The sequence below is a fragment of the Podarcis filfolensis genome (genome assembly GCF_964270895.1).
Source record: "Podarcis filfolensis genome assembly, chromosome: 16".
Lineage (NCBI taxonomy): Eukaryota > Metazoa > Chordata > Lepidosauria > Squamata > Lacertidae > Podarcis > Podarcis filfolensis.
In genome coordinates, this window is record NC_139620.1 from 31,648,779 (window position 1) to 31,676,476 (window position 27,698).

Genomic DNA, 27,698 nt, shown 5'->3' on the forward strand with positions numbered 1-27,698 from the left:
CCATGGGACAACTATGCAGGAAAGCCAACCAGTACCAAACTTTGACCAGATGCCACTGAAGAGAGGCTGCCACATACTGGTGTTTAGGCATTATGTCAATTAAACCATCATGTGTTTAGGCATTTCAACAATTACACCAGGGAGGAATTTCCTCCCAATGCAAACGGGAAGAGGGATTTGCCTCAGGACCACAGCAGGGGAGGAAAGGGTTAAATTGTCTCTCCATGCCTGTTCTGGCCTCTGATCCTATTAATTATGCTGGAAACTTGTATTTCCAACTTGTATTTTATCCGAAATCTGTAGTTTACCCTCTCACAGGGCTACCATTTCGAGCTCCCTTAAACATAATACAGTTCCTCGGCCTCTCTTACACAGGGGTGGATGAATCTTCTAAGAAAACACTGAATTATCTGACACCAAAGTCCATGATATGAGGCTGCCATGTCATAAAAACTTTAATACTGAAAACTAAGGGCTGCCTTTGGGGGGAAGCAGGTGCACACAGAACCCCACCCCTTTTCGTTTCAGCTCCAGGTCTTAGCTACTTGAGGTTTTAAGCTTTTTCCTGCCACCATTGTAACACAAAATCAAACCACAGCATAAATATGCAGCGAACGTTTAATTAACTTAGAAGTGCAATGCCATTTGCACCCCTACCCCTCCTTCCTCAGTGTCTTATTTAGTAAATGAAGAAATGCCTGATATCTAACCCTTGATTTGTAGAGCTCGCTTATGCTCTGGGTCCATACAATTAAACTGACAACCCATAATTTCACTCGCAGCAGTTGGGAGCCCAAGAATGAAAGAGCACGAATGTTGAATTACTTTGAGGGAAGGTAATAGGTTCTCCCTCCCCCCCCCCACCGCCCCACATCCCACATTTTATACTTAATACTGCTCCAAACATTGTTATTAGCAAAAGTCTCAGCAACATTTTGGAATAATGATGAGAAGGAATTAGTCATTCCCTTGTTTTACGCAACTTGACTTTTGGCTTTTCGCAGAATGCCATTTAGCGGGAGCACATTACCAAGCTGCTCGCCTCTTTTCATCTGAACGCTAAAGCAGGTAAGAGACAATAAGAGGAACTGTTGATGGTTTATATTACTCTATTATGTTAATGTTCACTAAAGTATGCCATAAGCTCTCTCATTACATGTGTATAAACCAATTCTCTGTGGTGTTATTCCTGTGCTAAATGCTATAACTACATAAATCTTGAATTAATGGAGACTTTATAGTTCCTGAAAATGAAGGGTAATTGCTGTCTGTTAATGCTGTTGTAGCTAGTAAAGGAAGTATATATTTTCAGTAGCAATGTTTATGGGCCGTCAGAGCAATGCCACCGTCACTGCTACGTGCTGCAGAAGATCTCCGGACAAACTGGGAGTCCCTGTCTTTTTCCCCTCTGAGGCAAATGAAAAGCAAAGGAAAAACAAGGGAGGGACGGAGGGAAGACATAGGAGGCTCTTTCCTATTGTTCATCTATCTCGGTGTTGTGTACACTGAGAGGCAGCAGATTTCCGGGGTTTCAGGCAGGGAACACTCCCTGGCCTTTCTGCATGCAAAGCAGCTGCTCTACCACTGAGCTACAGCCCCATGCAACGCTGTCCTAGATGCTCAAGGATAGTGGTTTTCAACCAGTGTGCCGTGGGATGCCTTGAATGATGGTTAGGGGTGGCGCAGGCAACACTGGCCTCTGTCTCTCTTTCCTTCCCTCCCTCCTCTGACGTCCTCCTGCGTCTCTGCCTCCCAAAGGTTTGCACAGCTGTTTATTGCAGCACCCCCGGCTATAACCTCCGTAGGCAAATGGTGCCTCTGGAGGCTCCTCTCTTTGGGGTGGGGCGGGGGCAGCTCAGAGACCAGGGATGGCAATAGCAGCTGCCTGGAGGACTCCCAAAGAGAGGGGAGAAGAGGCTGAGGGAACTCTCCACAAGGGAGGGTGTTCACACAAGGGTGAGAGGCTGCCAGCTCTGCCGGCAAAGGGTGACAAAACTGGGCTCCTGAGCCTCAGAGTGGTGCTGCAGAAATTATGTAGTTGGTTAAGGAAGCCATGGACTCAAAAAGGCTGGAAACCTCTGCTCTAGGAAACAAAACAAAAGCACCTCCAGATTCTGCTAAACACCTTCTCTCAAAATCAATAAAGCTCTCCCTCCTTTTCTGTCAGATGGCTGTTGCGGTTGCTCGAGAGTAACCAGGCAGGACTCCAACCTGTCTTTTACAGGCTTTATTTTGGTGCAAACTATTTACAGTGAAGAGCCCCAAAGCTCATGTCTGGCTCAATCGCTAGCAGAATCCGGGAGTGGTCGTCTTTTGGACCTCCCCCAACATAGGGGTTTCGTTACCCCCCGCCTTCTCCTTCCCTCTCTGCGCCTTCTACTACTGCGCAGGATGGGTGATGGCAAGGGCGTGTTTCCCTCCTGTCCGGCTTGCCCAGGAGCGGTGCTAAGGCTCCTACCAGCATCCTCTGGTCCTTGCACCTCTTTCCCACTGGAGGTGGGGCTTTCCTCCTCCCCGGAAGAAGAACTGCTTCGCAAGATTTTTGGAGGCTCCCTGTAACACAACTGCCCTTCTGTTTCTCGCCTCTAAGCCGATGGCAGTTCCCTGACATTTTCCTTTGTTTTAAACAAAAAAAAGGTGGGCACACTCTGAATGCAAGACAGAAGATCTGTCAAGCAGATTTGTCACTGATAGTCATTTGGAACAAAATTTTAATACTGCAATTATGGGCCCATTCTCTGATCCCAGCTGGTATTGCAGTAGTAAGAGTACTTGTGAACTCTTTCATCCCATCCTTTATTAAACTGGATTAAGAAAAAGGCAGAGGACACTCAGGGGGGGGGGGAACCAAGGTTTGGTTGGGCTGTAGACATGAATGGGACCCAAGACATCAGTCTCAAGCCTCTGTAAACACCAAGCTTTAGAGACCATTATTTTCTAAGGTCTCCAGGGCACATGGGCACCCCTGCATCCCACAGTATGTGGCCTAGGACAGGTGCACATGAGGCAACAAATCAGCATCACCTGCCAAAACACTGCTGCATCCAGGAACTGAGGCAAAGGCTCACACCTCTACTTACAGTGATGTGATGCATGCATTTGTCTTTTCTGTCATGAAATATAGTCCTGTTTAGAGGCAGAGACCTAGTTAAAGAAACTGATGCCTTGCTTTTTGTCTTTACAGATCAAGAAAGCAATACAGAGAAAAGACACAGAGGCATTCTCTCTTCATTTTTGTGTGTGCAAAGGCTCGTTGGTTAGTCCATAAGTTGAAATGAAGCGTGACGGCCATCTCCACCCCCCACCCTGCTCTCAAATATCATCTGTACAGAATGATATAATATTCTTCCTTTTCTGAGAAGGACAGTTAGGTTACAAGCCATACGCAATGCAGCTTCCTCTGAAGGTAACCTCAGATCCCACATTCTGAAAGCTAATCAATGTTGTTCAGATTTCAATTTCTTCACTACAAGGTGAAGTCAAACCTAATCTAACAAACGTCAGTCTCAGATGTAATGCTGCTAGCCAGGCCTACCCAGTGTAATTTAGATAATCATTAATAGCATAGCTGTATACTAAAACTACATGTCACTTACAACTTCATCTGAGCATTGACTGGCAGATCTTTCAAGTAGTTTTTCTAAATGATTGCTTTTTTGCCTTCTTTGATTGGGGAAATGCGAGAAATACTGTGATCCAGCGTCGGAAATAATATGAGGGAATTGAGTCTCACCATGTTCAGCCATGTAACACTACCCTCTGTTATCAGGAATCTAGACGGGGCAGACAGAAATCTAAAATATACACGGTAAAGAATAATATGGAGAGATGTAAAAGGGGGGGGGGGGAAGAATGCATTTCACAGAAGAACTTAGCTCTGGCAGAGAACAGCGACTTGTGTGGCACAGCAAGTTCCTGGCCATCTCTACCAAGCAGCAGCTACAAATTTTGGCAGGCACCAACACTTATCATTTAGATGACAGGTTAAGATCCTTTCATTCTCCAAGGCTTTTAATGGGTGATTGGTGCTGGCTGCTGCTTTTATCCGTCTGTTTATTTAGACTTCATCGCTTGTTGATACTGCTGTGTACATTTGTTCTTTCACAATGTCTTCTTAATTAAATTATGAGAAACTTTCTGTGTATTTATTTTAGACATTTCTATACTCTCCTTCAGCCACAGGCTCCCAGAGTCGATTCACTCCATAGAGCCACGCAATAACGCTCAAGCAATCCAAACACCAAAACACACAGGTAAAAAGCTGCAGATCAGGCAGCCACAGCTCAAATATTTGAGAGCCTGGGAAAATAAACTTTAAGTATAACAAAGTGGGCAGCCCTTTGAAAGAAGGCGCTCTGCTCCCAAGGGGCCATCACTGTGGAGACCCTTTCTCTGCCCAACACCCACTTCACTTCAGATGGTAGAGGCAACCAATGCTGTGCTTCTTCTACTGATGCATTTGCACAGAGCGGATCTCTTCCCACCTTGCCCCTCTTGCTCCCCTTCTCAGTAAGCAGCAGCGACTTCTACTACAGGTAAGCACCCATCATTCCACTGTCCGACCGCTACTGTTGATGTGAGAACAGGCACCAAGCTGTGTGGAGCTATGCTGCCAACAGATTAGGAAATTTTAACACAAAAGCTAACATACCATATATGCAAACCAAATAAGGGGAGAGTTCATGCACCACTGCTGGGAGATAAATAGGGGGTGGCAGTGTTTTCTGCCCATTGCAGACACTGGACGTGCCAATAATGTGATGGATTTATGCTAGCACAGGCCACTACTGCTCTTCACACCGGCGTGAAATGGTTGCACTTGCACCAGGTAGACTCAGTCTCATCAGTCCCTCTTCTCCTTTTGGCCTCAGCTACTTGACTGTGGCAACCGAAAAAATATCAACACACACCATAATACAAGCTGTTGTTGCTTAATCCAGCCCTCTCTTTTATGGCTTATGTGTCAAAACACATCTGTGATTTCATCTGGGGCAACTTTAAACATGCAGCAAGACTTTTAAAAGAAGGCAGTGAAAGGATGAAAGGCAAAATACATTTTCCTGATTTTGAACAGATGGGGGAAATCTGCTTTATTAGTGTAGGCTTCCCAGGTATCTTCCTGCATTTGTGGTATTTTTTACCTCCTGTGGTTTTAGCAGAGGTCAAACAGAAACACTTTATAACTCTCTAAGCCAAATGACAACCCAATTCTAAATTTGGAAATGTGCAAATTTTCTGCATCTCTCTGTTAGTTTTATAATTTGATTTTTTAAATAAAACTTTATTAATATTATTATTATTATTATTATTATTATTATTATTATTATTATTATTTTATTTTGAGGTGGATATCTTGTTCAGCAGTGAGGGTTGCACAAAGCTTCCACTATCCCACCATTCAAAATGATATCTGCAACACTGATAGCTAGTGAGATGGGGAACATGTCAAAGGAAATTTGAAATCAAAAGGGTTTAACTATGAGTTTAATCACCTTTCTGTGACTTAAGTCAGCCCAACTTTTTCTGGAATTCACCCAGTCTTTGTAAGATGAGAAAGTGGAATTCTAAAGGATGTTGAGACTTACAGAATCATGGATCCCAGTTTGCCCATTCCTAGTTTAACTGAAAACCAACCACCAAAGCTGGTTTTTTCCAAATAATATTTTTCATTTACAATGGAACCTTGGTTCTCGAACTTAATCCATTCCAGGAGTCCGTTCGATTTCCAAAATGTTTAGAAACCAAGGCACGGCTTCCGATTGGTGCAGGCGCCCCAGAAACAATAGCCGGCAGCCGCATTGGACGTTCGGCTTCTGAAAAAAGTTCGCAAACCAAAGCATTCATTTCCGGGTTTGCGGCGTTCGGGTTTCGATTTGTTTGTCAACTAAGCCGTTCAAAAACCAAGGTTCCACTGTCTTTTAAATACTTTAAATCTTGCATTAGAGACCAAAATATTTATTGTGGCATAAACTTTGGAGGACTCGAGCCTCCTCTTTCAAATAATACCTCTTGCCTCTGATAAAGTGGGCCCTAGGTCATGAAATAAATCTGTTAGCATTTAAGCTTCAACAACAGGGGTCAGCTAGGCTTATCAGGCATGGGCCGGATCACTCCTGCAGAGATCATCTGTGGGCTGGACTGATGCAGCGCAACGCTGGAAATCGCTTCTGCGCATGCCCAGATGCCAAAAATTGCGCCTGTTCAAAAGCAATTTTTGGCATCTGGGCAGGTGCAGAAGCAATTTCTGGCACCACGGACATGCGCAGACGCGATTTCTGGCATCTGGGTATGCACAGAAGTGATTTCCGGAGCCGCAGAAAAGAATCGCCAAGCCGCGCCGGTTTAGCACAGCAAGCAGGGACTCACCAAATGGGCGGCTCGGTTCGGGGGCGGCTTGTGGGCTGGTTAAATGGCCTCTCCCGGCCCATGGGCCTTAGGTTGCTGACCCCTGTTCTATAAGAATCTTCTCTGTTTTGTGTATTGGAGAGATGAATATTGAAGCTTCTATGGAAGGGACTTGACAAATGACACTCTATTATATTGGTATCTGTGCTATGACCAAGTGAGGGGCTGATACTTTATTGTAAAAGGTAGGACCCGTTCTACCCAAGCAGTGGTTCACAGCACTCTTGTTTATGAAAACGTCCTCCACTACCCTCAGACTGTGCCTCATTCAACGACTATATCGTTCTGGACTTTTTTGGATGCCAAAAAGGTTCCATAGCAAATTATCTCCATCCCAAGACATTAGTGATGCATGGCAGAAACTGGGTACCTTAGCTAAATGGTGTGGAGCTGCCCAACTGCAAGCCCCTATTGGGGTTAATCTTCCTGCTTTTTGAGAATTTACTACCAAATATACATGCATGACAGCCAGCCAAATGTACAGTGCTTCAACACTGGAGGGGGAACACCTCCATGCAACACCTTCGAGGTGGCAGCACCTCAGCTCTAGAACTCTCTTCCTTCTGAGATACAAAGGGTGGTGTTGCTATTCAACTTCTGGTGCGAGGTAAAGACTTGGTTATGTCAGATCTGGTGTTTCCTGGATTCATTTATAATTCATTTGCCTTGTTTTAACCTGTATTATGCTGTCACTTATGCTGTTTTGTATATACGTTATTGTTACCCATCCTGGAATTATTTTTGCAGTGAAGAGTGGGAGAGTTTTAATTAAATAAAAGCATTTAACAAACAATTTGTAGTTCCTGTCTTTATCTGAACTGGAAATGTATTGATGTGAGTGCAAAGAAGATAGATATGAAAACATTTGATCAACATTTCTTGAGAGTTATGACAACTCAATATATTTGTATTTCTAATTTATATGGCCAAAACAACTTCCATATTTTAACACTCCCTTTTTGTCTGAATGTTACTTTAATTGTATTCTTCAAAAATTGCAGTAAAAACTTCAGCCCACTCAAAGACAGAACCAAGGCAGCTGTAAATGTCAGCATGGCCTGAGACTAATATCTGATGAACTTGAAGGTTATTTACAGGCAATAAATTTTTCTTTTAACACAATGTCAGTCTGAAGCTCACAATGGAATTCAACATAGTCTCATAGTGGTCTCACTGCAGTCAGTGGGAGTGCTTCAGAGTTTAGTGATGTTAATTAAACTTGCCTCTTCTATAGGTGGGACATTTTTAGGTCAGTGGAGGTCACTGGGTTTAAACAAGAACCCATACATACATCTCTCCCCATCCCAAACATCTGACTATAATCTCCCAATGACTAATGCGAGTATCAAGCAAAAGGGTCAGGGGTAAAAAAATCTTTGCTGCATGATAAATATGTATGCATGAAGCCAAAATATACCTTGACAGTTACAACATCATCTGCAAAGACGGCTTACTGGTTGTCCATCTTCGAAACCCATTACGAAAACTGACATATTCAAAAGTCATTATAAATAAAATATTGCCTTTCAAGCAGTTACTGAGGGAAGTCTTCCTCCAAAATAACATGATAGGAATGCTATTGCAGTCTTGAGTGCTCTTCCAATCAAAGCACATTAATCAAAGAAGGTTGTCATGTTAGCAACAACAAACCCTATTTTATGTACATAGTAAAGCCCAAGGGAAAAGACATCTTGTATAGTGACCCAAGGCATTTGAGGTTTAGCAATCACTATTTCTAAAATCTGGCATAAAAGCAGATAGTTTCCTCTTACTTTCCTGGAAAAAGAGTTTCCAAGCTTCAGGAAGGCAGTAGAGTCAAAACAAAAAGGAAAGGACGTTTGGACTTACCTTATCGTCAATGTCACTCTCACTGTCACACTGTAGATTAAAAAGAAAGAAATAGAAGACTCTGTTATGAAAAGATGCAGAAATTATACACATCAACGTATACAACTCAAAGCCTTCTTAGCACTAAGGGCCTCATAAGATATGTAGCACAATTAGAAGGGACTGCAATAACCACATTTATTTGAATTTTAGAATTCTTTGAGAGTATTGGTAAGCATGTAGATAATGAGGTGTGTAAATTTTATGAAATTAATAATAATAAACTTATCTGTGTGAAAGAAACACAAGGTAATATCAATAAAAAATGTCACAGACTCCCTCCATTTTTATTTTTACAATACAACCAGAATTTTGAATTTCCCTGGCAAATCACATCATTTCCCTTTGAAAACGTATTCCCTATTTTAAGATTGAAATAAATAATCTCAGCATGTTAACATGAACTAAAATAACATACCCAAATAATGCTATTTAAATTTTGATAAATACATAAACATCCCAGTAGATAGGCATTAGCTGCCCTGAGCATTTGGAAAAGTGAGATATTTTGGGCTGGGTAAAAGGCCATTTGATGAAGTCCTTCACTAAAAGTTCCTAGCATATCAGTCATGGCATATGAAGGCAAATGTTCCTCCTATGTATTGGAAACTGTTCTGAGAGAGGGCTTTAACACCCAGTGAGGTTCATCCCTAAGAATCTGCATTGAGATCAGGACAATTTAATTTGTTCATAAATTATTTGGATTTAGAGATGAATACCATAGCTTGCAGTAGCAAACTGTGCAGATGACCCAATTTATTAAGGACAGTGAAGTCCTGAGTGGACTGTGAGGATCTCAAAAAGGATTTTTCCAAACTGGCTGCCTGGGCAACAGAATGACAGAAGCGTCTCAATGTCTGTAAGGGCAAATTGGGACATAAACATTGACTCTTATCTGCTGTTCTGTTGACTAGTTAGCCAATTTGGAGAGATTCTTCTACAGATCCTCCTCACAGTCCATTTGGGACTTTACTATATTGATTCAATGTCTAGACGGGTACATTGGGACACAGAATCCAAAATACATATATATTGACTTGGGGACATGTGGAACCTAATTTGGCTGTTACTGTTCAGGTTTGGGATCAGTGGACGACCTTGGGGTCTCAAAGTTCAGCGACACCCTGTGTGATGCTAAAATTTGGTGCCCTCATCTCTTGCCTTCCATTCTACAACATACTGTGGTTATTGCGCCCCCTGCAGCACTCCAAGGCTCCGCCCCCAGTGTGACCAAACCAGTCACACTTCCATAAATCCGCCTCTGTTGGGCTCATAGTAGAAAGCTTACTAAAAATGCTGACTGTATGATTTCTATCCATTGCCTGGATGTGACCCTCAAATGCCTTTGAGGGAATGCAACCCTCAACAGAAAGAAAGCGTTGCCTACTTCAATGTGATTCTACTGGGAAAGAGCTATCTTTATTCATTCATTTATTTGACATATTTATAAACTGCTTCGCAGGCAAAAGTTGTTGAAGTGATATAAAATACAAAAGACTTAAGACTGTGGGGCATGCAATACTCTCAGCAGTCCCCTAGAGCTAAGGAGCACAGTTGCTGGCAAGGACAGCAGCAGAGGAAGTGGCACGCCCAGGGGCAGGGCAAAAGTGGGGTGCACTGCGGGGGCCTCCAGAGTCTGCCTGCCTCCTCCCACTCAGCCACTCTACAGCTGGGGGGGACGCAGTGGGCGGACCATTTGAGGCAGCGCAGAGCCTGTGAGCGCCCAAGCTACCGTGTCACTCCCAGGAGAGAAATATGGCTCAGGTGCGCTACAGGCCCCACAGTGAGTGCCACCTGGCATTTTGTCACTCCCCTCAGTTGTGACACCCGGGGAGGACCGCACCCACCGCACTCCCCTTCCTCCACCCCTGGGCAAGGATATATGGGGCAATGCAGTCTCTTAAGTAACCTAGTCTCAAGTTTATCAATTTGTAGTACAGTTGCTCTCCTGTGCTTAAAATCTTAGGAGACTAAAGTTCTTAAAACATTTTCTAGATGGGAAAAAACCCATAAAGTCAAGAAGGAGAAGGGGTGGCAGTCATTTTACATTGGACACACTTGCTGGCATTGAAAATGGAATAGTTCTATATTCAGCTGTACATATGGCAGGATAATGACACCTTGGAATGTTTAGGGATGCATAGATCTCACTGGCTGGAGATGAGAAAACATTACCATTGCAAAGTACAAATGAAGCTATTGCAGCCTTCTCTATGGGCAGAAAATGACCTCAAAAGCAGCAGGGGGGTGGTTTCTACATTAAAACAGGGAATCTCATCTTCCCTGGAAAATATATTATGGCACATTTTGTCAGTTGCCCACCAAGGGCTGCTTCTCAAGTTACATTATTTTAGACAGAGGATATGAATTAGTTGACTTTGGATTTTGCGGTCAAAGCACTAGCAACCAGTGGGAGAGAGATTTGATCTTTGGCATCTTACACTGGTTCTCCCTCTGAGGGATACTAGACGTCTGCTTCTATCAAAATGGACAGAATGGACAGAAAGACCTCTAAAACCTAGGAGCAGTTATTTGCATGCCATTTCCACTTCCCTGAAGGCATGTTCCACTGTCTGAAGGCATGTGAGGCAGCTGCCTCAGGCAGCTAATTCTGAGTATCCAGAAATTCTGAGTATCCAGAAAGGGCATCAAATGTTCATTATTGTTGTTGTTATCCAAACACAATGAGGTCTATGGAAAGAGTATGTTAGGTGAGTATTTGCATAACAAGTCAACAATTTCCACTGATTCCTATGGGGAATTTTCTAATGCATTCCTGACCACAAAATGTTGGAAACCCCCCCCAGCTCATCACGCCCCCCAGAAAACCCAGGAAAACTGCTCTCTGATTTGTCCTATTCAGGGCCATCTTGCCCATAGCTTCTAGGGGTGCGGGGCACCCAGATGCCAGGCTCTCAGGGGTGCCAGGCCGAGAGTCCGGGGCCTGAGAGTTGAGTCCGGGGAAGAGCCCGCCCGTTGATCGGAGCGCCACAGTGGGCTCTTCTGCTGTGGGCGACTCTGTGCCGTGAGTTTGGGGGCGACCGAGCCAGCGAAATGCTGAGGTGGCCAGCCGGCTCCACCCTCCCGCACACCTGGGACTGGGCAACCTGGGGGTGGGCTGCCGGGCGGATCTTTGGACCCCAGTGCATATGCTTAAGACAGCCCTGGTCCTATTGTTCCCTCTCAATTCCTCAGCCAACCAGCAAAAAGTAAACAATGAAGTAAAAAATGCTTGTTGTTCGAATATCTGAATCTGCAATGTGTATAGCAAGGATTGGGTAGTAATTCCTCTCATTTGGATAAGTGAATTTTCAAGTCTCTCCAGGTCACATTTCCTCTCTAGGCTACATCCTCTTTTCCCAGGCCACACCCCTCACTGGTCTTGCTTTGTCTTGCAGGACATTGGACTAGATGACGCTTCCAACTGTACAATTCTATGATTCTATAATACTTGCTTGCCTCAATGGAGGACAGAGAAGGATGCATGGGTGTGTGTAGAAACAAAGGTAAGATGGACATTAATTGTTCTGCTCACATTTGCCTCACATTGACCTGCAGGTGGCTCCCAAAAGGTTGCCCAGAAGATAATGTGGCCCCTGGAATGAAAAGGTTTCCCCATACCTGATGTAAGACATTTAGAACACTAAAAATATTAAGGAAAATAATAATAATCAGAAAATGCCGTATGGCTGCAACTCTTTAATGCAACGAAGAACAAACAAACACAGAACACACATTAATAATAGCAATATTTACAATAGCATAAGTAGGTTCACCTTACAGATCTTTTTTTAATTGACACAAATCAGAAGTATGGTTAACAATGTACATGTTATAGTACTTTAACATGTTCTTTGTTAACCATTCTTATGATTGATATTCCTTAAAAAAGAATGAAAAAAGATCTAGAGCATTCCTCAGCAGGAGTAAAAGGGAAATTTGTGGTCTGGTTCACACATGTGGTACTGTCTAAGTACATTCATGTACAGTTTTTAATGCAAGACTAACAGGGATTTGATCTGCTTCTGGATTAAGTAGATAATTTCTGTGTTGTTTGCAGTCTAAATTTTCTGGGCACGAGTGATTAGTCCTGGATTTCCTTTGATTTGTTTTCCCGCCTCACTGAACTATGGGAAGCTATCCTGTAATCCTTTGGAGAGGTGGGTTTTTGCGTGGGTTTTTTAACGACATACATTGCTTGCCAAGGAAATAGAACCTTTTTCTTTCCTCTTCTTGAACAGTCCCCTCTAAATGGATGTGTCAGTTTAGATGCATTCTGGGGACAACAGCAAATGAACCATTTAACTTCTGACACACATTTAAAACAAGATGCATCTAAACTATTGATACCCAGGAACATTTTCTATCATATAAATATTATTATTTATGTGTATATTATTAGTATTAGTATTGAAATGTATATTCCACCAGCACATATAATTAATAAGAGAGATCCTATACTGTAAAATTCCCCAGGAGTAGCTGTCTTAATCTCTTGCAGCAAAAGCAATGAGGGTTTCTGTAGCACCTTAAAGGCGAACACATTTGTTACGCCATGAGTTTCTGTGGACACAAGGTGAACTTGCAAGTGATGAAGTGGGCTGGAATCCATGAAAGTTTTATACCATAGCAAATCCATGAGTCTTTAAGATGCCACAACACACTGTTGCTTTGGGCCTGCTTTGCAGTAAAGGTAAAGGTACCCCTGACCTTTAGGTCCAGTCGCGGACGACTCTGGGGTTGCACTCTCATCTTGCTTTATAGGCCAAGGGAGCTGGCATTTGTCCGCAGACAGCTTCCGGGTCATGTGGCCAGCATGACTAAGCCGCTTCTGGCAAACCAGAGCAGCGCACGGAAACGTTGTTTACCTTCCCACCGGAGCAGTACCTATCTATCTACTTGCACTTGATGTGCTTTCGAAGTGCTAGGTGGGCAGGAGCTGGGACCAAACAACAGCAGCTCACCCCGTCGCGGGGATTCGAACTGCCGACCTTCCGATTGGCAAGCCCTAGGCCTTTGGACCACAGTGTCACCCGCGTCCCTGAGGTACCACTGTACTATTGTTTATTGGAACCATACAAATCAGCCACTCCTCCCTAGTTCTCTTACTTAATTACAATCTGTACCCAAGTTTTGCCCTGTGGGCAAAACCAAGACTTATACAGCAAAAAATAATATTTAGAACTTACCTGACTACATTACGCTTATTTATGGAAGGGCTATCTAAGACATCTAGCTGCTGAAGACGTAACAGGGACAACAGTTCTTTAAAACACATGTTCTTACAATGTCCTACATTGGTAAATTTTTGGCAGAGGGTAATAGAGACAATCAATGCGACTGTATGGAATAATCTTAAATTTGCTGAGGAAAATATCCTTCTGAATGAAGGATGAATGAATATTTGGAACCTAAGAAAGGGACAATATGAGTGGACTCTCCATGCCTCTACTATGGCAAACGGACAGGTATTGATGAACTGGAAAAAATTAAAATGCAGCTCCCTTTAATGAATAGATCAGGGGTCAGTAAGGTTTACCTCGCCAGGGCCGGTTCACTCCCGCAGAGATCGCTCTGTGGGCCAGATCACGTCTGCACAGACGCGATTTCCGGGGCTGCAGAAGCGAGTCCCCGCTCTGCGCTGTGCCGGTTTAGCACAGCACACAGGGACTCATCAAGCAGACAGCTTGGTCTGGGGGTGGCTCGTGGGTCGTTTAAACGACCCTGTGGGCCACTTGTGGCCCATGGCCCACAGGTTGCCAACCCCTGGAATAGATAGAAGATACGTACAAATTTGCAACACAGGAACACATCATATGTAAACATAGACTTGCCATGGAAATTTTAAAGAAATGTTTGGAATTCATTTTTATAAACACTGTATTACGTTAACTATAGGATAATTACAATAACAATCTTGCAATATTTATAAGGTTCTTTTGTATTGCATATGGGTATTATGTATTTTTCTTTTTCTCCCCCCTTTTCATGACTTATTTTACCCTGTGCACTTTCAATTTACACACACACACACACACACACACACACACACACACACCTTTTTATCTTTTTTTATCTCTCTCTCTCTCTCCCTACACACACACACACACAATTAGTTTTTATTAAGGTTTTTGTGTTACAAAGCAAACAGATAAACAGGGAAAGGTACATCTATTTTCTCACCTTTCAATTCATAGTCTTTCCCACAGTTTGTTTACATTTGGTGAGAGACACTTTTGTCATAGACATTTTGCAGTTGGGGGAAAGGGAATGGAATATATATACATATATATTGTGTTTGCTTAGCTGCCAGGCCACACTGTGCTAAAAGAAACTGGGTAGAGCAAAGTGCGCACAAACTACTCCCCAAGAACCAGCACATCCACATGGTTTTAATAAACTAAAGTTTAGCTTATTGTGACGTGTGCAAACAAGTGTCTTACAGGTTGATCTGCTGGGTCTACTCAAGTTGCCACTGTATCATCAAAAACCCTTGAAGTAATGGTAAGAATTTTTGAGCGTGGAATAGGAGAGAATATTTGAAGACACACACACATTAAAGGGGTAAACTAGGTGAGACCTACGGCTACAGGGCAGTATACAAATTTAATAACTAATAATAATAAACTATATTAATATACTGGAGTATATTGCTGGTGCCCAACACCTCCTGAGTGTGTGTAATTCATGAGAACCCAAGCCCCAGAAATAAATTGGTTCTGAGTCATCCTGCTGTGCAACTATTATCTGGAAAACCAGAGAAGCAGCACATTCAGAAGAGTGGGGAAACAAAAACCAAGGCGAAAGTTTGCTGGTTTAAGCCATGCAACAAGCTTTTGCGTGGCGAGTTCCCGCCCCGCACCAGGATAAATAAAGACACGAAACACCATAATTTAAGGTTAATTGGGCGAATTAGGCCACGACTTTATTGAATTCACGAATGAGAGGCATTGGCTTAGGCACTGGTCCTATCGACTATCCGGCTCCAGCCCATTTGCTGGAGACACGGGGAAGGGTTAACACTATATTGGGGGAGTCTCCTGCCGAGGCATGTCGACTCTGGAAAACCAGAGAAGCAGCACATTCAGAAGAGTGGGGAAACAAAAACCAAGGCGAAAGTTTGCTGGTTTAAGCCATGCAACAAGCTTTTCTTACAGAATGTGAGCCATGAAGGAATTTAAAGGGTGGAGGGAGAAGAGAAAGCTCTCCACATCTTCACCTCCCACGCAGCTGTTGTCAATGGGACAAAAGCCCTTGTCAAAATACACAGTTAAAGAAATGTGAGGAATGGCAACTGCTGACAGCTATGGGGGCTCATTTAAAGACAAAAGCCTCAATTACCTGAATTTTCCTACAGGCCTGTTAACACGCCAGGTCTATAAGTAAATCTGTAAACAGCCTATTGTGTTGTGTTCATAAAGGCTTGTAAAGGGATTACTGGCAGAGTTGTGCCAATTGCCTCTTAATTCCACCAAGAATGTTTGCAAAGGAGATCCTAATTGCCCCACTTTTCTTCTTCTTCTTTTTTTTTGTAAAAACAGTTTGGGGGCAGAGGCAGGTTTAAGCCTGAATCTTGCTAGTGGCAAGTAAGCTTTTTAAAAATGAAATCCCAAACAAACAATACTTTCTGGAGTTTGCTTGATCTGCTATCAACGAGCTGGTTGTTGCCAAGTGTGTACTGGAAGTGAAGGCAAGGCTGATCTTTCCAGGGGCGAGACACAGAGAAAGAGAGACTCCCGTATTAGAGTTCCCAAGTGTCCTTGAAAATCAAGAAAGGCCTTGATTTGGACCTCATTTAAACCTTAATTATTAAATGTTTCTGATTTTCAAGAAGTTGCACTGACCCTCTTGATTTACAAGCAACAATGTCTAAAGGCAGTGCTTTTTTTATAAAAAAAATGTTTAGGGGTACTCTCATTTTCCTACACATATTGAAATATTGCCCCTCAACGAGGCCAAACTTAAGATTCACAAAATGTTTAGGGGTATGCATACCCCTGCATACCCCCAGAAAAAAACACTGTCTGAAGGTACTATTTTCCTAAGAGGAAAAAGTAAACCAATTTCAAGCTGCTTGAATTGTCGTAATTCCCCCCACCAAATATGAATAAAACCAGCAGCTTTTAAAATAGAAATTATAAAATAATATACTCAAGCACCCATGAATAGTGCAGTTACCAAGTGACAAAAATGTAACTTTGCCTGAATCTAGGTGACCTCAAAAGCTTTTCCTTACTGTAGAGAGCAATAAACATGATAGCAAAAAGTACCTTTGCTGAAACATCTTCCAAAGTTGTGCAGAGCAAACAACGTTCTACAACAATGCAAGAATTAGTAGCAAACCTTAAGAAAGCTGGAGATGGCAGTAATCCAAAACGGTCTCTTAAACTGGCCTCTTGTTGGGGGTTATAATATAGGGCATACTGGGAGGTCACTGGATAATCATAAGGGCAGCCTCTGAAGGCATGGCAAGCACTCACCTGACCTCTGGACAGCTGAGACATGGCTTCTTATTGGGAAGGAGAGGGATGATGTGGCAAAAAGGTCACCACAATGCAAGTGCACCACTTGAGCCAATCTGCCACACCTGTTGGGTGCATTTGGACCATGCCACACTCCCTGCTGCTTCACTCCACCCACCATCAGAGTAAGGAGCAGATAACTTAGTGTTAGGTGGTCAGGTGAGCCCTCCTGCTACGCCATGTCATCGGCTACTGTGAAAGAGGCTCTATTGGTTGCATCCAACTACAGTTATATTCAAAGATGACCCACTAAAATCAATGGCTCTACTTTAGTCATGCTTATTATTTTCAGCGGGTGCCTTCTGAGTAGGACTAACATTGGCTACAACCCTATACAGATATATTTGCACACATATAGCAATATTGTATTACGCACAGTATATGCAACTTTTGCAGAAGTTTACATATTTTACCATGATTCTTAAATACATTTTCATGTTCATTTAAATAACCTTGTTAATCTAAGCTAGGTTACAAATTCTTTGTTTACAGCCTGATTTCTGGTGGCATTATGATTTAGTATTCTGTTTTATGTTCTGTTATGGTCAATGGTCAAATAAACTCATTCCTGTGCTTATTTTAAACAGCCTTTTTTGTTTAATCGTGGTTAATGCTGAATGGGTGCATTTCTGTACTGTTCAGATTAATAGCAGTACTATCTTCTCTCTCTATGGATCTTGCAAGTACAACAGCAGGGATCAATCAGTTTGTAGGTGTTTATTCTGTTAATCTTAAAGTCAACTAACCAAGAAGGGGGGTGGGTTGAGGTGGTCTATAGCAACTAAGCAGAGTGGTATGATATTCACAAAAAGTAGCAAGCGTCTGGATTGGCTGTGTAGTTCTAAGGGAGTTTTTCCTTTGTATGTTTAGCTGACTAGCACCCTGCTACGTACAAGGCCTGAACCAGAAAACAAAACAAAACCTCTCTGTTCCTTTCTTCTCAAATTACATAGTTTTCATTCACTTTCATTACTGAAGTGTTATCAGGCGGCCTTGTTTTCTGGACTCCATTTGCATTATTTAAGTGACCTTGGCATTTTCCAATACTATATTTGAATGGAATCTAAACCAAATGAATTACATATTTCCTCTTCTGCCTCTTAAGTATCTCAGGTAGTGGGGAACATTATCAGGGTTTTTACAATATTTTAGTTAGCTACACAGAGGGATTGGTGCCAGTTTGCATAGCTATTGATCCTACTGGACAAGACTTATTTGTTAAAAGCCAAATTTCATCTTTTTTATCTTCTTTCATGGTCCAGACCTATTCCCTTAGTCCTCAGTCCTATAATACCACAGTGAAAGTAAACCGTTTATATAGCAGAGTTTGAGATTACAGAGGATTCTCAGATGGTACAAGAGAGAAAATAAAAGCATTGTAAAAGTAATGTAGGAAGAATCACTGTGTAAAAAACAACAACATAGTTTGCTGCTTTAAATATACAGCAGACATATACTTCACATATGCATATATTACTAGAATCAGTGTTAAATATTTAAAACCAGAAATGGTTTGGGGCTGCCTGGAAGGCAGGTACTTGCACAGCCACTTAATGCAGATACATTCAAACTGTGCCATGGATTCTCAGCTGGAGGGGGGAGGCAAAGGTGGCTATAGCTGCAGTGCTTGAGGCCCATGAGGGCACTGAACAAGGCTTTGGGGCAATATACCAGGAGCATTGCCTGCAGCAACAAGCAGTAGCTAACAGGCATTAAGGAGCCAGCGGAAACGACTACAGGGCTTTGCATTGTTCCTAAAAAAGCACAGACACTGCTTCACCAAATCAGAGATTAAACAAACCCTTGAGTATTGGACTAGCCTGAGGACAGCCCAATGATTATGTGCAAACTGGAAATAAATAGATGATAGATAGATAGATAGATAGATAGATAGATAGATAGATAGATAGATTTGGCATGGATCCTTGTAGCCCAATGTCTCTTAACGTCCTCCAGAGCAGTGTTTTTCAACTAGCCAGGATAGCTGTTGGTAGAGCATGAGACTCTTAATCTGTGGACCCACCTGGAACCCATGAGTGCATGCCCTGGGTGTGTGTGTGGTGCAATTGCACTCCCAAGGCCTAGGCCAATAAGAGGAAGCAAAACGCAGGCTCAGTTTTCAAGTTATAAGGGCGGAAGGAAGCAGTGATGCAGGCATTGTCGCAATCCATCTGGGGTGTCATGTAGCCTAATTGTGGAAGGCCAATGCTCTAGTCAGAAACAGCAGTTGCATGAGGGCTAAGCATCCTTAGGTGGTTGGTGTGGAAGAAAGTTAAAGTCACTTTGTTTGATCAGACTTAGAAGCAAATTCAGAGAGCAAGGCCATCCCTTAGGTTGATTTGGAGAACATGGGGCCAAACTCCTCTACCTTTGCACCAGTACTTAAGGTGTTTGAGAGCTGAGGCATGACAGCACCCTTTTCAGTGGCAGTGACAGAAGAGGACGAAATGTGCATTGGCACTGGGCAAGGTTTAAATTGAGGTTTCAGTCTGTGGAATCCAAGGTTCAAGTGTGTTACGTAGTTTCATAAACACTCTCCAACTTCCCCTGACACAATATCTGCTTACATATAGCTCCCGCTTCTGCCCAATCATTGCATGTGCAAACTGGAAAGTTCTAGGAAGGTGCCTTACATTAGATAGGCTATATGTTCATTATTCTAGACCAATACTGTCTGCTCTGACTGGAAGCTGCTTTCCAGGGTTCATGAAGATGGCTTTTTGCAGCCCCTGTTACCTGCTCCTTTTTACTGGAAATGTCAGGATTTTGAACACAAAGCATGTGCTGTCCTACATAGTTACCGTCCCCCTAAAGAGACATAAAAAAAGAAAGAAAAGAAAAAGCTAGACATCCTTTTATTCAAGACCGACAGTTGGACTGCCCAGAGAACACAAGTGACTCGTGAGTCATGCCTCAGTCCACACTTGTAACATTTTACGGTGCTTAATTTTCGGAAAAAAGTAACATCAGGCTCAAACTTACAATGAAGCTATTTCCAGAGGTGAGTGCATAGGCCTTGATTTGTACCAAAATGCAGCCATTAAAGGAACGCAAGTGTCTCTGAACATGTGCGGAGTGCCGTTCTTCCCTTCCAGCTACCCCAAATCTGGGATTATGCGATGAGTCTTTAGTGGCAAGACATAGGAAGCTGCCTTATATCATTTCAAACTATCTGCCCTATCTGCCCATTCAGAGCAACTATGGCTACTACTCTTCAGAGTCTCGGGCAGAGTTTTACCCCTAGCAACCTGAATCTTTTAACTGGGGATGAAGGGGATTGAGTTGATGATTTAACATGCAAAGTACATACTCCAACCACTGAGCTATGGGTCTTCCCCCTAACATTCAAGCAGGCTTGAGCTGCAGGCCGTTCCTTTCGGAACTCTAGAAGTATGTGAGCACTAGTTGCATTTACAAAGCAGCAGGGAAAAGGCACTCTGCACTTCCTCATAAAAGTCTGCTGCTATTTCACATCTTCTAAAGCTGAACAGGTCCTGGGGTTCATATGGTTTTGAGGCCTAGCTGATGGAGCCCCCTGCTCTCTGCACCTCACAATGATTTGGTGGTAGCAATGGTGGCATGGTGTGTGTGTGTTTCTGTGTGTATAAGGGATGGGGGGGTGTTGGGTCCCTCTGCCACATACTCAGGTTTGGCACCATATTAAAGTCTGCAGGGTGTTGCTTAAGAAGATGGGAAGAAGGAGCTTTATCATGAGCCAAGCTGACAGAAAAGCCCACTAATGGGACTTGAGGCTTTACGCACAGAAACAAAAAAAAAAAAAACAAAAAAAGAAGGAAGAAACTGCCAAAACATGAAGCTTCCGCCAAGTGTCGAAGGGCTACTGATTTATTGCAGCAATTTTGCCACTGTGTCCTTTATAAGGTCCCCGGAGCCTTTCCCCACTGGCAAGAAACTGTGAGCTGTTGCGGCTCAGGGAGAAGCGTAGAAGCTAGCCAAGAGCTTTTGCGGGGTGGGGGGCTCGGGGAGGGAGAGAGAAGATAGAAAGGAAGAAAGGAAGGGGGAGGAAATTGAATGTTGACTTGAACTTGCCCCAGGCAGGAGAGAGTCCTCTTAGCTCCACTAGCTCTTTGACAGCTTGATGAAATGAGTCCAGGGCCTCCCCATGGCTAGACCAGCTCTGGCTTCCGAATGCTGAGGGGGAGCAGGGCGGAGGTGGGGGGTAGGGGTAGAGCTGTAAGAAACAGACTGAGCCTCAGGGCAGCAATTTCCTTCCTTCGCCACTACCCCCCCTTTCTTTTCTCAGCATTTGGCTGGGAGAGGGAGGTCATAAGCACTATACATGTATAAACTGAGCTCTCTCTCACCCCCCTCTCTCTTTCAATCTTAGTGGTGGCAATTTGGCAACTGAGGATAGCCCTGAGCGCTATAACTAATTTTGAGAGGCAATGATGCATCAACATGGCTGGTGCAGGCTGAGCCAAAGGTGTGTGAATGGGTGTGGGGGTGTTGTTGTGGAGGCCATTTTGTTAAGTGACCAACAGCTGTCACCTGCAAGCTGAGAGAAGGGAAATCTCTCTCTCGCCCCCCCTCCCCCGTGTGTCTTACATGAGGGAAATTAGGGTGGATTTTCTACCGTTCCCCTTTTACCTCAGAGCACGTTAATCTTCCAATCCACCACTGTTTTAGCACAAAACAATAAAAAAATAAAAAGGATAGAAAAAGAGAGAAAGGAAAGGCCCAGTGTTTGCACAGGAAGCAGTTCCTTGGACTCTATTATTGTCTCTGCACCCCCAAAGCTGCCTCCTTGTGTTACTTCCATGGGTCAAGGAGCCAACGGTTTAAAAAACACTATTTAAAAGTCTCTTTTCATTCCACAAAAGTGAGTTGATCTGCTACAGCTAGGGGTCGATTCCCAACGGGCCTCCGTATTCCCCTACCCCCCCTCCAAGCCCCCTTTTCTCTTCTCTTTTCCTTAGTCTTCATAAATTAATCAGGAAGGCCCTGACTAAGTCATTTCATGCTGTACAACATAAAAGGAAGTCCCCTGATGCTCCAACCTAGGATCTATTAAAAGCAGAGAGAGGAGGGAGGAAAAGCAGAGGGGGGAGAAAAGCAGCGGAGGGAGGAGGGGAAGGAGGGGGGAAAAAAACCCTTCAACCTTTTTGATTTTTTGTTAGGATAAAAGCTGGAGGACTTTGTTACAAATTCTAGCCTACATCAAAACACCTTAAATAATTCAAAGAACATGTTTAAAGGGAAGAAAATGAATGTTGCTCTGATGTTCAGTTGCTGCAAACGCAGAATATTACCCCAAACAGCATAGCCTGTTAAGGGAGGCAGACAGGGGTGGGGGGAGCAGCCTTGAGCATTCCAGTTCTTTAGAAAAATGTCAGAACCTGTAAAAATCATAATTTCCAGCAACTCCCCCCCCCACAAATGTGTGTCTGTTTGCGTGCATGATATAAACTCAGCGAGACTGAAATGTAGGTTCCTGACAAGCTGTTAACAAGACAACTTTCGAAATTCTAGTCTGGAGCTCTCTGGGAGATGGGCTGCCATTTCACTGTTCTGAGGAAGTTCATGACATGACAAGCAAAAATCAGGAAACAGAGACCTAAAAACCACGGTGTAATTTTCATTTGCTTCTGTCGTGAAAGAATTCAGGCAGAAATATTAGGAGGCTGCACAAAAAAGAAAAGAAAAGAAAAGACGAGCATGTGTGTGTGAGAGAAAATGAACCGGAAAGTAATTGTTGGGATTTAACAAGCAGATCATTTATACTTAAAAAAATTATATAAGATAGGGGATTCTATTACGTGTGTGTGTGTGTGCGCGTGCGTGCGCCTGGTGCCAATGGTAGGCCAGGTTGGGTACTGGTGCCACTGGCAAAGGGCTACAGCAGCTCAGAAAGACCCTTACTGCCCTGTTCACCAGGCTCCCAGGTGGCTGTTTTAGCATTGGGTGGGTAGGAGCGCCACTTCTGGATGGGAGCCATCTGAGGCAGCTGCATTGTGTGGGGTCTGTGTGTGTTGGGGGCCCATTTGTGGCCCTGTACTAAGGGCCCTCTGAAGTCCAACGCCAGCCCTGACAATGAGTGGCAGCTTCTAATTTACTATAGGGCAATGTTGGTGGATGCTCTTGTACCTGCGGAAGCTTTAATAAAATAAAATTGCTAGTATTATTTTAGAGGGTATAAGGAATCAGGTTCTGAAGCAACTGAAAATCAATGGCATAAACCACACTAAAGACAGGCGGTTTTGCCAGTCCTTTAAAAAATGCTAGGAAGTCTGCAGATTTGATAATAAATGGATGGATGAACAGAGATATATAGATAGAGAAATAGAGATATGGTAGAGGTGGCCAAACTGTGGTTCATGAGCCATACAGGGCTCCTGGGAAATTTAGGGAAATGAATAAAAAGCAGGATGAAACGAAGCAATCCTTAGTGTACACTTGAGGCACAATGAAAACCTAAGCCTTCCTCCCTACACCCCCCCACCGTTTTCCAAGCTACACTCTGAGACTAAGGATAGGGATTGTGATCTGGCCACAAAAAAAAAGAGGATGGGAGAATTATGTGTCAATTTGAACAACAGAAGTGTAGCAAGATTAAATGGGTTTAAGAGATTGTAGAAAAAATTCTAATGTGCGGTTGGAAAGATTGATGGGAAAGTGGATAGTCTCACTCATTAAATATTAACCCGAGATAAAATGATTAGACAACAGTGCAGGCCCAATACATTTTGCTGCCTGAAGGAGAGATGAAATGCTTTCCCTGGTCTGAACCAAAGTCCAAATGGTATCTTACCACAGGGCTCAACATTTTAAAAGTTCTTGCTGCACCATTCGGACAAGTCCTGCCCTCATCTATACACCTCCCCACCCCTACAAGCAAAAACAATGTTTAGCTAGGATATTTGGGTAATGGCGTTATCACCAGCTGATGCTATTATGGATAGCATTGTCAACATGTTTATTTTGCACAGATTTTGACTTTAGTTGAATTGTCATAAACTGCACATTTTGTATTTTATTGTCTGATCCCACTGTTAAAAATGTTTGTTATTATTATTAAATTTTCATATTGCCCTTCATCCAAGGATCATAGGGCAGTTTACAATATACCAGTAATTTTCTCTCTACACTCTATTATATCTTCTCCCTCTACATCAGGGACAGGGAATTTGGGCCTCCAGGCGTTACTGGACTCTCAGTGGCTCTAGCCAACATGGCCAATGACCTGGGATTATGGGGGTTACAGACCAACACCATCTGGAGTGCCACAGGTTCCATATCTGCCAAGCATAGATAACACTTCATACATCTGATGACATGGATTCTAGTTCATGAACGCTTACCCATTCATAAATTTGTTTTAGCAAAACTAATGGAGTAAACTATTTAGATATAGCCAACATGGTGCTCCTCAGAAGTTGTTGGACAACTCCCTTCATCCTAGACTCATTGGTCATGCTGGCTGGGGCTGATAGGAGTCCAACAAAATCTAGAGGGCACCATGGTACCTTCTCCTGTACTATAGCTTCATAAATTCAACTCTTTTTCTTTAGTTACTAAAATGTTCTATGGAAGTGAAGCACCAAAGATTAGCATAGGCTACAGTCAAATCAGACAGTATCTTGTCTGCAAAATACTAAAAACAACTAGAAGTCCCAACTGAATGGTTTGTCACAACGTGAGAATGTGCACCAGTGTCAAAATGAAGGAGTGCAGTTAGTGAAGGATAGGCAAAGCAAAAAATAATTTACGATATACAGCTTTTATACTAATCTTCCCCAACTTGGTGTCCTGCAGCCCCAGCAACCATTGCCAATAGTCACAAATGATGAGAGCAGTAATCCAATACATATGGAGGGCACCAGGCTGGGGAAGGCTGTTTTATGTACTTCTGGAATGCAACATATTAGGCACATACAGTAATAGGATTTGTTTGAGTTTGTTGGAAGTATTTGTTCATGCTGACATTTGTATAAATGTGGCACAATCTGGTCCCACCCACAGTGACAATGACCGCACATGCATTCCTGAAGGGCTCAACAGAGCCTTGCTTCCCCCGCTGGTGTGCTTGCAATCAGCACAACCTGCTATTAAAGGGAACTAGCAGCTGTTATAGGGAACCAACAGACAAACAAACAACTTTCCAAAATATACAGTAGATTGTAAGGATTACTGAGATGTGTTGTTATTTAGTACTCCTGGTGTGATAGAGAACATTGAAATTATATAGCCCTTCTATGTGTCAGATGGAGATAAAAGAAATTAATGTGGTTAAAGAAGATGAGATGGGAAACCAATAATTTTAAAATGACTCTCTCTGGGCAGTGAAAAGTAGCAGCATCCTGCAAGAAGCTGATAACATGATAACAGAGGGGGAAATACAGCTCTTTGTCCTATGATATAAAATAAACTTTCCTAAGATTAAGTCACAGTATCTCAGTCTGTTCTACAGCCACTGACTTAGCATATTTTCTTAAAGGAAGGAGGGTCATTTTTAATATGGATAATATTAATAGCTTCAAGTGCACTTTTTTGTATTGCTGAAATTTCCTACAGCAGTTTCCTGCCAGCTCATAATAGCCTTGTGCTGAGAAAAAAACAACTAAGCATGTTCTCTGCTGAATAAATATGTTAATGAAGTCCCAAACAGAGCTGCATGACAGGCAGTGAGAGAGAGCCAAGAAAAGTTTAAATGTATTCTAGGATGAATAGCTGCAACATTATATATAACAAAACCCATGTTGCCTCTAAGCATTAATGAGTTTTAACCTGCTGACAGGAACACAGATCTCACACTTATTCCTGGCCTGCACTTAACGAGACTCAACTTAAAGGAACTCTTGCTGTGAATTGGGTGGTTGTTTGAATGGCTACTGTGAGGCCTGTTATGTACACACACAGTAGCCCTCTTCATTTTATTTATTTATTTAGTTTTTCTACCCACCCTTCAGCACAAGGGCCCAAGATGCGTCAATGCAGTGCTGTCCACAAAGCTTTATATAGTGCATAATTTGCTTATAACCTGTAAGACGAAACAACCTGAAAATAAAGTATCTTTGCGGAAGGCAGGTAAATGCATTTTTAAAAATGCTTGCATTTATTTTATTTTATAGAGATATGGGAAATGATCAATAGATATATTAAAACTAGACATTCGGGCCACGATCCAGCCATAGTGCTGACCGTGTGCTATTTGCATCATGCATCACTCAGAGGAAACCTGCTCTTCCTATTTGCAGCCAAAAGGGCTGTGCTTCAGTGCTGAATGGCTGTTGCACATGTCAGTTAAAAAGCAAACTCCCTCCCCTTGCTCAGAACAGTTTTACAAACTCACATCACTGCAGAAAAACTTTCCAACTGTTCCTAGTCACAGATATGTCTGCATGCAGCCCAAAAGGGTCTGGTTCTAACCCTTGGGACCGAAAGACGATACTGAATTTTGACACTTTTTATAAACTCTCCCCCGTCCGCACTGCTTTCTTTTCCATGCAGTAGAAATATAATTCAGGCTGGACCACTTTGTTAGCTCAGCCGCTTAATGAAAAACTGCCACAATTACTACAACAAGAAGCCTGTTTCCCCATTCCTTGACACCATTTTTCATATGCAGAGATTTAAAAGAAGCTGCTCTTGAAACCATGACTATTTTTTCCTAACCAAAAGAAGAAAGAAAGAAAAAAGAACTCTTCCTAGCAACAGCAATTATGATACTTTCATGTCAAATGAATTATATTACTGAAAATAAATCTTTCTAAGATGCACAAGAGGGTTATCTGGCTCCAGTCAGACTTATGCATTACTGGTTTTATATGTTGTACTCTAGTTGATTAATATAGGTAATCAAATTATATAGCTTTCCACTGTGCTCTCAAATTCAAGGCTATAATGTTTTCAATGACAAAGTTCATAGAGTTGTATAAAAATGTACCTTGCGCTGTACCAGGCCTTTATTACTGTAGTAAAACACCATTTTCAATTTAGTAATAAGTGATATAAAACAGAGTGTCTTGATTGGCAGGGTTGTATTCATTATATGGGACATGAAGACAAGGTGCTAAGGTTACTGACGTGAGGCCATCAAAATCTGGGCCAAAATTATATGGCCCACCACCCTGGAAGGTGAGGAGATGCTGGGAACAAATGGGTGTATTCAATGTTCTCCGTTTACTAGTGCAAAGGCGAGTTTTAATGTTGCTCAACAGAGCAGCCCAACACAACAGAAACCCGTTGCACAACAGATTGCGCAGTCTCTTGTGCAGCAAAGTTTCCAGGAGAAACAACAACAACAACACCCTGCCCAGCCACTCTGGGCAGCTTCCAGCAAGATATAAAAACGTAATAAAATACCAAACATTAAGAACTTCCAGATATAGGGCTGTCTTCAAATGTCTTTTAAAAGTTGTGTGGTTCTTGATCTTCTTGATCTCTCTGATGAGAGGGCGCCACTGCCGAGAAGGCCCTCTGCCTGGTTCCCTGTAACTTCACTTCTTGCAGCGAGGGAACCACCAGAAGACTCTCAGAGGTGAATCTCAGTGAGTAATCTACTAAGTGACTATGACTCAGCACTAAATTGGGTTTAACCCTTTGCTTTGTTCCCAGCATCTCACTTTCTAGGGAATGAAATGATGTGCTACATAGTGAACAGTGGATTAGGAGTCCCCTCCTCCATAAAAATGGACAACTCCCTTTACTAATATGCTCACTAAGGCCAGGAGCTCTCAGGACTAGTTGCAGCAACCCATGGTTCTCGGTAGGACTGTTGACATCACTCCCTAGGCTAGGGGCAGGAAGCCTCAGGCCTGGGGGCCAAATGTGTCCCTCACAAAGGAGATGCAAAGGAATAATCCTGAGCGCACCTATGCGTATGCTCCCTATTCTTTCTTTGAAGTTGAATCACTTGATATAATA

The 27,698-nt window shown here is 42.8% G+C and overlaps 1 protein-coding gene across 10 annotated transcripts in view; it reads right to left on the reverse strand.

Annotated features, from left to right (window-relative positions):
- FBRSL1 (fibrosin like 1) overlaps positions 1 to 27,698 on the reverse strand; it is a 762,210-nt gene that overhangs the window by 263,722 nt on the left and 470,790 nt on the right. For all 10 annotated transcript variants that reach the window (XM_083589754.1, XM_083589747.1, XM_083589750.1 and 7 more), the window contains one exon: positions 8,254 to 8,283. In XM_083589754.1, the coding sequence (XP_083445880.1) occupies positions 8,254 to 8,283 (30 nt within the window). The remainder of the gene's footprint in view (positions 1 to 8,253; positions 8,284 to 27,698) is intronic.